This window comes from Bacillus rossius, chromosome 13 (assembly GCF_032445375.1).
Source record: "Bacillus rossius redtenbacheri isolate Brsri chromosome 13, Brsri_v3, whole genome shotgun sequence".
NCBI lineage: Eukaryota > Metazoa > Arthropoda > Insecta > Phasmatodea > Bacillidae > Bacillus > Bacillus rossius.
This window is the reverse complement of record NC_086340.1, coordinates 23,252,562-23,267,569: the sequence shown is the minus strand read 5'-3', so window position 1 is coordinate 23,267,569 and position 15,008 is coordinate 23,252,562. Positions and strand designations below refer to the sequence as shown.

Sequence of the window (15,008 nt, the reverse complement as noted above, 5' to 3'; positions counted from 1 at the left end):
AATCCGCACCAGGATTATCGGGAGTCTACTGTATTTAGGTTTTTTTTTAACAAGGTACTTAAAAAAAATTTATGCTTCATTAACATCTTTATTTATGCAAAGAGGTTTTAATCTACACAATCCTCAAGATCAGAGTGGTCAGAGCTCGAGATGTGCCAGGGTGTCACGATTGAGCCTTGACCCCTCGCCACGTGAGCACGATGTTAGTGTAACGTTCCTCCATTTACACAGTACACTATGCAATCCTAACCACACTATGGTACATACATAAGATTTTTACATGCATACTTGCTTCATTTCCACTTGAGTGTTTCTATGTTTCCAATTTCGCAACATACGTCATACAGCAATGCATGATCACATTTTAAGCAAACAGTGCACAGATGGTGTTATCATTTATCGTTTCTCACAAGTACAACTAGCATTAAATTAGAGGATTTAAAGCCACACTGCAAAAAGAACTGTTCAATAAATCAGGTTCCTACACCCGATAATCAACAATGAACACCTCTTAAAAATTTGCAATTATTAAAAAAAAAACTTTAATGGTTTGTTTTTTTGTATAAAGAATGAATTTTGATAAATTTTAAGTAAGAAGGTGGCATGAGCTTGAGCTAAGGGAGTGAGCAACGATAGCCTGACTACTACAGATCTTTAAGAGCGCGGCCTGGCGCCGGAGGTAGAGGAGTGGGGCGCTCGCCTTGGTGTGTGCGGACGTGCTGGTTCAGGATGGCCTTCTGACGGAAGTGCTTCCCGCACTCGGGGCACTGGTATGGCTTCTCACCCGAGTGGATGCGCAGGTGCTGGTTGAGGATGGCGCGCTGCCGGAAGGTGCGCTCGCAGTACACGCACGCGTACGGCTTCTCGTTGGCGTGGATGCGCAGGTGCTGCGTGAGGTGCGACTGCTGGCGGAAGCGCTTGCCGCACTCGGGGCAGCCGTACGGCCGGCTGTCCGTGTGGATGCGCTCGTGCTGGAGGAGCGTCGACTTCTGCTTGAAGTCCTTCCCGCACGTCAGGCACTTGAAGAGCCTCAGCTCCCCGTTCGCCCCGCCCTTGCCCCGCCCTTGTCCGCCCGCCTGCATCGTCTGCTGCTGCACGATGTCCGGGAGGGAGGCCGCACGCGCGTCCTGCATCGTCCCGTTGGCGACGTACGCGTGGCCGTTGGAGCCGTCGCCCAGCGGGCCGCCGTCGCCCACGGGCCCCAGCGAGGCGATCATCACGCCGGGCTGCTTCAGGTAGTGCAGCGCGGAGAAGCCCGTGGGGCCCAGCATGTGCGGGGTCATGGCGGGGGACGGGTGGCCGCGCGGCTCCTTGAAGTAGTGCTGCGGCACCGCGTACGCCTGCTGCGACTGCATGTCGGGCTGGGCGGGGGGGAAGCACTGCGCCGGGGCCCGCTGCTCGTCGTGGGGGGGAGGGGGCGGGGGCGGAGGGGGCGCCTGCTGGCCGGGGGAGTGCTGCTGCTGCACCTGGCCCCCGGCCTCCTCCTCGCCGGGCGGCTGCTGCTCCAGCGAGGGGGGCTGCGACGGGGGCGGAGGGGGGTAGGGCGAGGGCACGGGCGACGTCATGGTGCCCTGCTGCTGCTGCTCCCTCACGGGGGGCATGCCCCCGCCGCCGTCCCCCTCGCACGGCTGCTGGGGGCTGCCCGAGGCCGACGAGCCCTGCGGGGCGATGTAGGCCCCCTCCTGGGGCAGCCCGGGGCCCCACTGGGCGGGCTGCCCCTGGGTGCGGTTCATGTCATCCTTATACAGCACGTACGGTGCCCCTGTGTCTGGAAACACCATTCCCACAATAGGTCACTCGATACAAGTACTGTAGCCATTATTACTTACTACCTTTACATTTTCTTATAACAACATTTTTATGAGATGTACTATTGATTCAGACATTACAGGCAGTCCACATTAAAAATTTTTTTATCGTGTTATAGGTTATATCTCCATCATATTTATGTACTACTTTTATAACTTTTTACACTCAGGACGAGAAACAATTATTGTCTACTCTAATCTGTCTTTAGCAATATATATATTTTTAAAGAAAAGATTATATATAATTTTAAGGGCCAATTCACTCATATCTCCAACTTTTACAACAGCAAGCTTAAACAGGGTGTCAACAAAAACTGTAATATTTCCCTAAGTTTCTATTACCAAAATTATTATTTTCCCTTTATCTTTTTAAAAATAATTTACCTATTTTCCAATTTTCTAAAAAAAAATTACGAAAATCTAACTTATACCATCCCTGTAGCAGACTTAGTTTACACACAACCTTGCATACGGCTTTTGTGTATATGAATATGCACTAAATTACCCTCTGAAAATAAATTCTTTCTCAGTCTGGGTAAGATCAGAATATGACATTTTCTCCTTCAAGTTACTATCATTGTAAATTTCCAATACTCTTCCAGGATTTCAAGTGAATTCCCTAACCAATTCCAACTTCCCAGACTTTTCTCTGACTTCGCTGAATGTTGATGCCCCATTAACAGCAGCATGCTAACTTTCTAAACCATAATTTGATGTTGTCAGTCCAATAAAAACATTTTTATTTAACTGAATATTTAGGAAATTCTAATATAATTTGTGCAAAAAATTGTAAAAAAAAAATTCATTATTTTCTGAATATGCCATCAAAAAGCAACACATTAATTACATCAGTAGACTGATACTTGAATACATCCTAAATCAGTAACTAAACTTTATAAAAAAAATTGCTTTGCCATTAAAAAAAAAAGGCAAATATTTTTTATGCGCACACACACTACGTTCAGGTTAAGGCATGTAGAAATTTAAGGGCTGTCAGTAATAAATGTGTGACTTGCAGAGAATCATAACCATAAGAACAAAATCTTTGTTCTGCTACTGCCCCCAAGAAACTTAAGGGCTCGGTTCACTCCCATGCTAGCCGAATGGCAGGATAGGGATTTACAGGTTAAACTTAAATGCACGCGATTCCGTCAGTTATTGTAATAGAAAACTAAAACAAACACCAAATTGTAGATATTATAAACATGCATGTTTCTACGAAAACAATTTCAATTTAATTTAAATTTTTAAGTTTGATATTGTAAAATTAAGTTTTAATTTTGTCACAATTATCAGTCAGTATGTTCTACCCCCTTAATCATCTCGTAACAACGTTGGTCATATCTCAATCTCACGAAAAGTCCTTGGCTATGACAATGTATCTGGTTAAATATACAAGCAACACCAAATTTTTTAAATGTATTTTGTGGCAGTGCCTGATGTATAGGCTGCAATGCACGCTGGTAATATGACGTGCTCCGCCGGCGGCGGACATGAGATAAGGGCCGCGTGGAAGAGAGAAGGAACGGCCTAGTTGCCACTTCGCCTATCTCCCCCTCACCCACCCCTTATCATCAGCTCTCACGCGACAGGCTATGAAACAGTGAACCCGCACTTCAAGTGATTTTGTTCCTCGGTTCAATTCTCCAGTTGCTACACTACAGCCATGGGAACAAATTGGCGTAAGTGTTCCAAGATCTCGCCGTATATATTTATATGATGCAACAATTATTTTAAGAAAATTTAATTGTAACCTTTTTACAGCTGGTAAAGTAAGATGAGGCGATGTTGTAATCAGCATAACAAAAGCGTAATGCCTACAGGGTAACTATCAGCAGTGTCGTACTCGAAGGAGGATAGGGGAACGGGGCTCAGGAGTGAGGTGCTCAATGAAATTTTTGCATTATAGCACACTCGCTTAATTGAATACTTGCGCATTTGTCTACTTGCTCACTTGCATACTTGCACACATTCCACACATTCGTAGACATTATTATTCCCCTATCACTTACATATATTGATACATCACTTCTAACGCGCATAGCGGCCACTCGTCCTTATGATTTTTATGGGTTTCACGGCTAGAGTATGCTTTTTAAAGCAACACAGTCAGTGCAGTATATAATTCTGTAGTGAACAGCCGGCTTAGGGCTAAAGATTTCCAGCGGGAAATCAATATATTATTCATTCGTAAAATGTTTTTATTGGCTTTATAGGTTGTGTATGGTAAACGCAGCCTTACAAGAAATACAATACACATTTTAAAGTTTTATTATTTTGCCTGCCTATAAATTCAGCAAGCCTTTTTAAAAGATTGCAAGCAATACCGTTTAAATGTGCAACATGAAATGACCACTCTATGCGATATTCAACAGTATTATTTCAGGTGACAGTAGCTGAAGACGCTATGTACCCTTGGAAGGAATTTGGATCAGAATTCCGGGTGTGCCATGAATATTTGTAAAATTGTATAATTTTTTTATATAATTTCTTTGTCCATCCGCCCCGGACTGGCAGACGTAAAGAGCGAGCGTTGAAAAGCAACAATTTCACAAGAAACTATCTAAGCTTAATTATTGCATAAAAATGTGATGAAACTATTAAAACTATCAAAAAAATTATGACAAAAATCAAAATATACAAGGATTTTATAATAAATAAAATACAGATAAATTTTACAAATTCCGTGCATAAGATTTTGATTTAGATATTGTAATGCAATGCAATGTAACGTAAATATTAACTTGTAAAAGGAATTATTATGTTTGATACAACTATTTTAAAATTACATTTCATTGTCTGGTATTTAAAAAGTGGTTAATATTTGTCCAACGCGATAATGTATCAAACGTTAAAATTTTATAATCTAAAATGAAAAAAATTTTTTTTGGCAAAACTCCACGACCCCAGAGAAACCTACCAGGTTGGCTTCCATATGGGAGCACATAAAGAAACGTACTCCCATATGGAAGCCAATTTAGAAGATTTTTTGTTTCCACCCAAACCGCCTCTTGGGTAAGCCTCACTTGTTACAAGGGATTGTATTCCTATCAGACAAATACCACCATTTGTCTGAGCAATCCGCCTTGGAGGAGCCGGGGCGCGAACCCGGGTCCTAAAAGTTACAAGTCAGACGCTCTACGCCAGAGCCAAGAAGGTAGAGCGACGTCATACCTGCTGTTAAAGTTTATATGGAAGAAATGACAAACATAAGTCGTTGTAGGGCATTTTTTTGTCGCAGAAATCCAAGACCTACGTGAATATACATATATGGAATGCAGAAGACAAGCAATCAAAAAAATTGGTTGTCTGTAAAGTTGGTTTACGGATGATAGCTTAACGTGACAACGTTATAACAAAACATTGATGAAATGATTGATCCAGAAGAAAATGAAATATCATATTCGGCCTGAGACTGAGCCGTAATAGGTTTTTGCAACCAAACCATTTAGGCATTAAACATATTATATTCTTTGAGGAAGATTTTTTTTTAAAATTTTTCTATAATTTGTATGATAAAATCTACCTCTGCATACTTTTATGAATAAAATTGAATCATTTTTATTGAATTAACACTATATTGTATGGATACAAAGGAGTGAAATTAAATCTACAATTTAATTGATAAATTTACTTTTATTTGCATTCATTAATTCAAATAAATTTATTACTTTTGTAGTGTCGCGCTAGCCGTATTTATTTTGACAAGTACAAAAATGAAGGTATCGCAGTGGCCGGAATTTTTATTCGTCAACCTTTGGATTGGTAGTCATTGATGCTTACCGCACGGCCACGAAGCCATATTAGAAACTATTGTTTCAGATGTTATATATATATATTCGTAAAAATTTTGTTTTGTGTTGTGGAAGTTTTAAAAACGTATGTAGTCCGCCATGTTTATTTCTTATAGTGGTAGGTGGGAAATTAATAACCGTACCGATTGTGCTGAAAATCGGTGAGCGATCGTTAAATTACATAATAATAATTCAAACGACGAAAATATTATTGAAAAGTCAAATCGATGGTTGTTCCAATCGACTGGAAGAGAGATGCCACGCATGCGTACAATGAGCATAACAGGACACATCTGTAGCGGGACATCCGTAGTGTGACAATGTGCGTTACGGGACACTTTTTCGTCCGTGCAGCCGGAGTTCATAGATTTATTAGACGTCACGTCAAAACCTATGGACTTCTAACTATGGATAAGAGATTTTGAAATAAATTTTAGGCATTAGTAATAAAGATTCCGGCGGTTTTATTGGCCATTGTCTTGCATTTATTGGCCAATAAATTTAGGCATTAGTGTTCCTAAGATTAGGTAGTTGATACGCCAAGCCCTAACAAACCCGCCGGCACACGGGAACCTGTAAAATAAAATAAGGTATCAAAGTTTTTAAAACTAGTCAGTGCTGAAATTAATGGAGTTGAAATATTGGATGTTTTAAAATGAAGATTACTATGTAGGATATTAATACATTGTTATCAGTTAAACAATTTCTTACTTACAAGAGAATTTAATACTATCAACATGCCAATGTCTACAATTATAATACGCACAATGTTATTATGTTGCTCTTTTTATAACATGGTTGTATTTGATTCGAACAACAGGAAAAAATTATTTTTCTTTACAAACTATATTTACGAAATTGAGGTATTTCGACAGACCCTTGAAAATAATTTTGATATTGTAGCCAATGATTAGGCCTACGTTGGACAAAGTTAATTGTAAGTTAATTCAGATGGCTCATGAGGCTGGAATATACATATATATAAAAGTTACATTTAGGTTTATGTAGTGAAGTGGTCACTTAGTAACTGCAATTACGTTTTCTCCCATAATCTTCAGTATAATTTGTGCCAAACTTCTTAGCGGGCGAATTTTCGCGATGTTGTGCATTACCACATCAAAGAACTTCTGACTCAATGTACAGTCGTTATCTTGGTAATAGTCTGCTTACAGCCGAGCTGTTAGCAATTTAAGCTACGGTGAACAGTGCTTTTCTGAGGATCATTGAGTGAGCAACTAGATGGATAAGTCGTTGTGACATTGCTTGGACAGTTATTAGTAGCAGCGATTTTTTTACCTCGTAATTTATATATATATATATATATATATATATATATATATATATATATATATATATTCAAAATACTGAACATTTAAACGACATGCAAAGCACGACAAATTGTACAACTCATTTAATATTGTAAATAGATAGGTAAACTGAATATTTCCATCTTTTATTTCAGACTGTTAAATAAAATAATAAATGTTTATTACATCCACAGCGCACGCTGTTCACCATGTATTTGAAAAAGATAAACATGAGCGAACTATTTAACTGATCAAATTAGTTTATGAACATTTTATAATGTGCATGAGCATTTAAAATCTAAATGTATTCTAAATTTTATTATTCAGGTCAGATCAGTGAAAATAACGATTTCTCCAAAAATAACATACATTCAAGCCGGCGCATACAAAATACAACTGCAATACTTATTAAAGCTGAAAGAGTTGAAGCAATCAGCTAAAAAGCTAAAATATAATTAAATAGAGCTGGAAAAAGGTGTGAATTAAGAATTCGTGTGAAGCTATTTCCTTTTTATCTGGGAACCACAACTTCTTAATTATTTTTTTCTACACAGGAAAAAAAATCACTACAAAATAGCTACTTTTATTTTTACGAAGCAGAGAAATGTTCGTTATAGCTGTATGTTTTCACTTGTGTGTTTCGACATAGTAGTGGGAAAACTACGACAGAAAAGTAATAATATAAAAACATTATAAACGTAAAAATTTGCTAATGCTTTATACATTTCAAACCTAATAAAATTTTTTACAAAATAAAAAATAAAAAAAAATATGGCTGAATAATAAGTTGCAGTACCTAGAGTCGGGATCAACAAAAATTATTATGACAAAATTTTCGTTTATGTTTCCGATAGAATATTTATTATTTTGTGAAATGTCGGATAATACAATATGTTGGATAAGAAAAGGTCGGATGAACGTGACACTACGGTAATTGAATATTTGTGAATAATTCAGTCATTCATTTAGTAAGAAAATGAAAGTAGGTAATGAAAATAAATCATTACATTGTGTGGTTAAATTTATATCAATCATTTATTGGAATTAAATAAAACCTGCATGCGTAGTTCCGATTCGAGTGGTAAAGTCTCTGTTTTCAATGAGTAGAATAAGTGATTTTCCCGAGGTTCAAAGTAAAGGAGGTGCTTTTGGGCGTTATTCATTTAATACCTAAATATTTCGATAAATACTAAATTGTTTACATGGAATTATGTTAATATAAAGCAGTGTTTACGTTTATAGTAGTCGAATGTCAAGTTTCCTTTCGAATGACTGTGAAAAACGGGGAGGTTCATCGCAGCAATGAAGGAAATATTTTTGTGCCTAATATAAGTTATAAGCCGAGGCTCTAGATTGTAAGGATATCAAGGCAATCGCGGACTACATATATCTTGGGTGAAAAATATTGGGTCCAGTAAGGTATTGCATTAAATGTTCTGGACATTTATAACCCGGAACCACGAGATGAAAATAAACTGTAGAAAAACTGCTAAAATGTCGTTTATTTATTATTAATTCTGCTTGCGTTTTGTAACATATACCAGCCTAATCAAAACGCGAGTCAATAGGCCTCAAAGATATAAACATTTTATTGGTAACAAAGTATTAGCCTGGATTAGTACCTATATATTGCACTCTTTTCAATCCAGTGTTAGTCTAATAACGTACAATTTCAAATTTATATAAATATAGTAACATTTGAATCAAACAAACGGTACGTATTTTGCTGAATGTATCAAATATTTATTGCAAAACCGATTGGAAGATGATATCAGGAAACTAAAAAAAAAAGTTACGTTAACTTATCAAAATATTGTTTGCCAAAATCGAAACCATTGAAATAAATATATATGTCCTTTATGGAAATAACTTTAAACTGAGCATACACAAAAAAATAATTCTGTTTTAATTATTAGGATTTTGCCCTTAGTTCTGTGGTTTTTTTATTTGAATATAATTTTGTAGGTAATATTCTATTTAACTTTTCCTTAATCGTACCAGACTGCCTTTCCCACCAGCCAGCCAAATGGTCCACGGACTGCTATTCAATATATCCATGGTTAAACCAGCAAGCAAATAGCACAAGCTGCCAATTGGGGCCCATTCGGAAGCAGAAGGCACTGCCTAGCTGCCCTCGGATAGCTTGCAGAGCGACCGCGGAACCGCCTGTCTTCGGTAGCCCATAGCCCTTGGTGCGAGCGTCACGTGTCAGATAACGCTTGGCAACACCGCGTTGTAATTATCGTGTCCCCTCGCTTCTACGCGGATGACAGCGGCGCCCGGGAAGAATATATGTCTGTGATAACGAGTGTTCAACTGATCGTGACTACTAGCGCTCTCCAGCGGGACAGAATCACAACCGTGACCTTGAACCGAGCCCTTAACGCTGAGAACTAGTGCATCCCCACTCAAAGCCACCAGCCGGTCATGTGGCACACATTTCATTGTTTCTCAATCAGACTACTATTTCAGAAGATATCATCATCTTAACTTGTGTTCTACCTACAGATGGTTCACTTTTACATGACCGTTCTTGGAAACCTCACTTTATATCTTTAAGCTGCATATGAAAATTTATGTTGAAATGGGGCAAATTAATGTTATGTAAACAAGATCATGCGACATAAATGCTTAAGTCCTCCTGCATGCTCTGACGGAGGGATAATGCATGTTTTTTTTATTCGATGCAGTTAACAAAATATTTAATCAATGCAACATATCATCGGTAGGCCAGTCAAATTAGGTTTTAACCTGGAAAAAAATAATGTTAAGCTAAATTTTGGTGCAGTGTTTGATGACCTTGGTAAACAACATATTAAGATACTCTTGACTTTCTCATGTTTGCGTCTTTGTTTCTTAGCCTCTTAATGTTTCCGTGACCTACAATTTGTATTGTTTTACCCGTTCTCTGCCTGTAATGATGACTAATGGTTGTTCCTCCAAGACAATATCAGGACAGGACATATTCATTGCCCATCATATCTGCTCCTTGGTTTTACTTCCTGGAATTCCACTGTATCCAGTAAAAACTACCACAACATGTAGAAAAAAAGTGCTGTTGCAATGTGAATTTTCTTCTTGTGCATTATCGCAGTTCTCTCTAGAATCAGCAGAGAGACTCTGGATGAAAGAGAATGCAGATACTGTACACGCTGGAACTGAGTGTGTGTTTCTAGCCATTCTTTAAATACCCTCGTGTCACTGTTGTTTACAGCAAGACGAGAGTCTCGAAGATCAACAAGGTGAAACTAAAAGAATAGCTTACAATCTTATGAAAACTTACCCCAACTATATACTGCGTAAACAATATTGAGCATTTGAACTAACTTGCTCAGTCGTTTCATATAATTCCTAAACTGCATTACACATTTTCAAACATCCTGGAAACGAGTGGATGTAATGGGGGCCAGAGAACTTTGTGATAGCACGTCCATGGATGAAACCATTTTGGTTTTTGAGGGGCCATATCAAGTCTTGTTCAATCTCTTGATCCGACCATGTGCCAGTGTAGAACTCATGGCTATGTCTAATGGTGAAAAACCCACCTCTGGTGGCATTACTCTGTCAAAATCCTCCATTTAATGAGCGTATAAACAGGCAGTGCCCTGCTGCATGAAACTTGGGAAGAATCTTGTGCACACAATGCAAACACAAGCCCCTGTGTCCAGTGTGCTCAGAACAAATGAAAATGCACATTAGTTAAACTTGTTTGAAGTACTTAAGCCAAAGAGACACTGTAAGACAATTTCGAAAGATCCTCAACTTTGATGTCAATGCTATTGAGCGAAATCCACAACCACAGGATTTCCAGAAACATCTTTAAAGTGCTTTTCCTTTTCAAGAATTGTTTGTGCAAAACATATATCACTTTTTGCTGAGCTGTAGAGTTCTGTCATTACTCTTTTCGCTTGGTTTTCTTAAACTTTGCTATGCCTTTCTGAAAAACAGTTTTTAAAAACTGCACTGTTAATAGAAATGATGCATTTTAAATACTTTGATGATGTATCCATCTTCACTGTAGCACTCTCCAACATTATATAAATAACAAACTCTTATAGATTGTACACTACTGAATCATGTCACACTCCGCCGAGCATAAAGATTCTGGTGGCGCTTGTCCTTGAAATGTCTTTGCTGATGGACGGAAATTACACCAATGTCATAAAGTCATGTGCTTATCAAGGTTTTTGGATATAGTTTTAGAACCATCAGTCACACAGAGAAAGTATACATATCATTTGAATCTGCATGCAACATGCAACAATGTTTGTAAGTCATTTGATCTAATTTTAATGTTTTTAGACTATCACAATATTTTTCTATATTCAACAAAAAATATTGTTAATATATATATAAGCTAATATGTAATAGAACTACAGTGGAGTCCCAATAATCCATACTTCTACAATCCAAAAGTCCACTTAATCTGAAAACTAAAGTCAGAAAGAACTAAAATTACAATAAAACCACAGTGATACTAAATAATACATATTTGGTATATTTCTGAAAATTACAACAAAATTTAAAGTTAGACAATGTACTCAACAACTTACACTATTGTACTAGGCAGCGTTCCACTCTCTTATCACCCATTTTGCCAGAGATCAGGTTGTTTAAAATGATATTATAAAATAAACTGCGTAATCACACGTAATAATAAACATTTATGTAATCATACATAATGTCATTTAGGTTTATTTTAAATATGATTTCGCTTGATCCGAAAGGGTTTGGTTCCAATCATTTTGGATTGTCGGGACTCCACTGTACTATTCGCAAAAGCATGCCCATTTTTATGCAAGAGAGCTAAAACATTTTCAAAGATAGTTTCCAGATGATTCAAGTGAGTAGTTGGCAACTATTTATATTTAATGTGTAACTAAAAATGACAAGTCAAAAACTCAAAACCTTATAAACTTAAGGTCGTTGGAAATTTAAGTTCCATGACTTTCAACACCATTGCTGTTTATTTTGGGACTTTTCATGTCCAGTCCTTTAGTTTAATTGCTTTTCCGTGAGTTCCTTACAACGCCCGTGACCTGAAGTCATCCTGGAAAATCAGAATCTGAAAACTTTGGGGAGTGGTAAATATATAGAATACTCAAAACTAAAGGCAATATCATTCATGCACTCACTCAGTGGCAGATTTAAACATTTATCTCTAGAAGAGAGAGATGTGAAGGGAATAGAGAGAGAGAACAAGCATTTGACTCAAAACTAGGGCGCTACACTCTGTATTACATTGATTACTGAAAGCAGTTGAAATCTAGTTGGCAACATATCTGTTACGAACAATACTCAGTGTCGTAACAAAGGAAGACTTCTTTTCTAAAATAGAAATTCTACGTATGCTACATGCAGCACAGTTGTGTCTAGCAGATAGTTTGGATGGATATTGTAAGTACAGCATATGAGTAGGGATGAAATGTTTAGGGGTCATTGATTCTGTTGCTAAAACTTATGTTGTGTGCTCTGTTCACAATCAGGCACAGAGTAATGCAAAGAAGCTTAAGGCAACAGGATCTTCAACATTATACTGGGCTCTGAACTACTTGGGTACTAACTCAATGCCACGGCGCTGGAACGAACGAACCTGCGACACTAGTCCTCAAGAGAACACTGGCATTCTATACGAATCCCGCCTTATAATTTTGTCATTTTTCAGTATCACTCTAATTAATCTTTAGTATGTTTAAAAAAATGCTATTACAGTATACTTAAAATCATAAAATGGTAAATAACTTGATAAAAATATATTAATATATAATATACCTGCCCCTCAATGTAATGCTGTTCAATTTGACTAGTTTTGAAGCAACTACTGTAATAAATTATGGCATTATTTGAAGTAGCAGTCATAGATTCAAAGTAGCGCTCTTTTTCATCTACATGAAATTTTATTTCCAAACAGGCACAATGACAAAGGCACTTGTGTATCATTGAATACAATCAAACAATTAGTAAGATGACAAATCAAATTAGATAGGTACCCTTTCCTTAATGGTTATTCACTTTCTTCCTTCACTGCCTATGGTAGAATATTTTATACTATGCAGAAATATTTCAGATACCTGTGTGTGTTCAGCCAATCATTATAATCCTGTAAGTCAACAGCAGCTCTGGTGAGAAAAACCAGAAGCTTTCAGTGCTAGTTTACCTCACACATACCAGGATGCACTAATGCATGTTGTGTCATCAGCAATTCATGGCTGACATGGCTTTAGTAAACAAAAACGTTGATAATTACGTTAACAAGTTAAATAATTTTTCTTTTTAATAGAAATCTTATTTGACAAAAATATATTCCATACTAAAAAAAAAAATTTTTCTAGCTTAGAAATGTTATTAGTATGTACCTACATAGTAAGAATATGTTATGCCTACTTTCTAAATGTAATTCAAGGGTTTATTTTCATCCATTTAAATGTATTATACATGATTAATACTGTAAATTTATTTGAACGGAAGCAAATGACAGTCAATAGGCACACTTAGCACACTTTACTGGGTGGAAAACAAGTTATTTTGATTAACATATCCTCTTAAATAACTATGGAAAACACTTGTAAGCATGGAAGCATAATGAATATTCAATGAATAAATATTTTAAAAAATAAACTTTCAAACAATATTTCTTTCATTTTTAAGCTCAAAAGTCAACACATACCATAAACGTTTCTGTCTTACATTTTAGTTGCTGAAATTTAACCTCACCAACTATCTGCAATTAACTACAATTGTACGTAAACACGCCACTAATTGTTAAGGTCAATGCATCAAGACCACTAAATAATTCCCAGAATTGGGAAACCGATGAAATGCATTTCAATGTACTAATATCACAAGAAGCTTTGCACATTATATATAACAAGGTATTCCATTAATTATGTCCAATGGTCAAACCGAGCTAAAATTCTTAATATTAAACAATATAAAAAAATTATTAAAAAAAAACTGTTGAAACCAGGATGGCATCTTTCTGTTATGTTTCCTTAGAAGTAAGAATTGAATATTATCAGATGATGCTCTTGAATGAAATACAACAAGAAAATGTATTTCCAAGATTCTCATACCAAATTTTCCTTTTAAAAATAAATTTTTTTAGATACCTACATTTAAAAAAATTTTCATTAAAATATAAAATTTTGTTTAAAACTTTTAAGCTCTTTAGGTGTATCTGGCAACAGCGCACACAAACACGGACAGTGTTAATGGCAGAAATAGTGCATTGGAAAGAGAGAGTTATTGCCTGCTAAAATGCACACTGAAATCTAGTCAGTGCAAAATGGAATTGTTAAATTAAAACAAACATTCAATGAACTGTGCAAAATATATCATATTTAAGATTTTTGTGTATTTTTGAACAAAAAATGTCATACTGTGAGTGTTGCATGCAAGGTGAAAGATATGTTGATCTGCAAACTTATTCAGAACTTTTTCAAGACCTTTTTAACTAATATGTTCTTTGAATTATTCTTGCAATGTGGAAACTTCACTTAAAAAATTTTCATGGACATATGCCACAGCTGGTTTTAACTGTATGTTATAGAGAAACCGCAATGATGAACAAGAAAGACGAATACACAAACACACCAAAGACCAGCCAAAATAAGCCAATTTCAAACGTTAAACACTTGGACAGCACAGAGATGATTCAGTGGAAGGAATTAGTCATAAAAAAACATCACAGCACAGGCAAACAGTGAGCTAACAACGAGACGGTTGTAACAAGAACAGAAAATACAGACAAACAACAATCTTGAACAACACAGCAACAAACAGATGAACCAACGATGATAAAAAAACAGATAATCTGGACAACACAAAGACGATGGCACAGACGGACACGGCAGGCTTTCTAAGGGCCGGTTGCACCATTGAAGATCGCTGATCGATCCGAGATCATACGAGGTAATGAACCAGGATCGACACACAAACGGATTGCACCATTCGAGTTCACCTTCTGACATAGGATTGAGGTGAACCTCTGTTTGAACCACCGAAATTGATGGTTCAGAGCATTTGGATCCGAGATCTTGTGTATTTTTCGTTGGTTTGTTGTGTTTTGTAGTCGTGTTCGCATAGATACTGGTTTGTTT

The 15,008-nt window shown here is 37.0% G+C and overlaps 1 protein-coding gene across 4 annotated transcripts in view; it reads right to left on the bottom strand.

The window, feature by feature from the left end:
* The window catches only part of LOC134538374 (myeloid zinc finger 1-like), a 55,011-nt gene that overhangs the window by 27,990 nt on the left and 12,013 nt on the right, over positions 1-15,008 (bottom strand). For 3 of the 4 annotated variants that reach the window (XM_063379640.1, XM_063379641.1, XM_063379642.1), the window contains exon 3: positions 701-1,768. In XM_063379640.1, coding sequence (XP_063235710.1) covers positions 701-1,768 — 1,068 coding nt within the window. The remainder of the gene's footprint in view (positions 1-700; positions 1,769-15,008) is intronic. The other variant, XM_063379643.1, reaches the window with a different exon arrangement.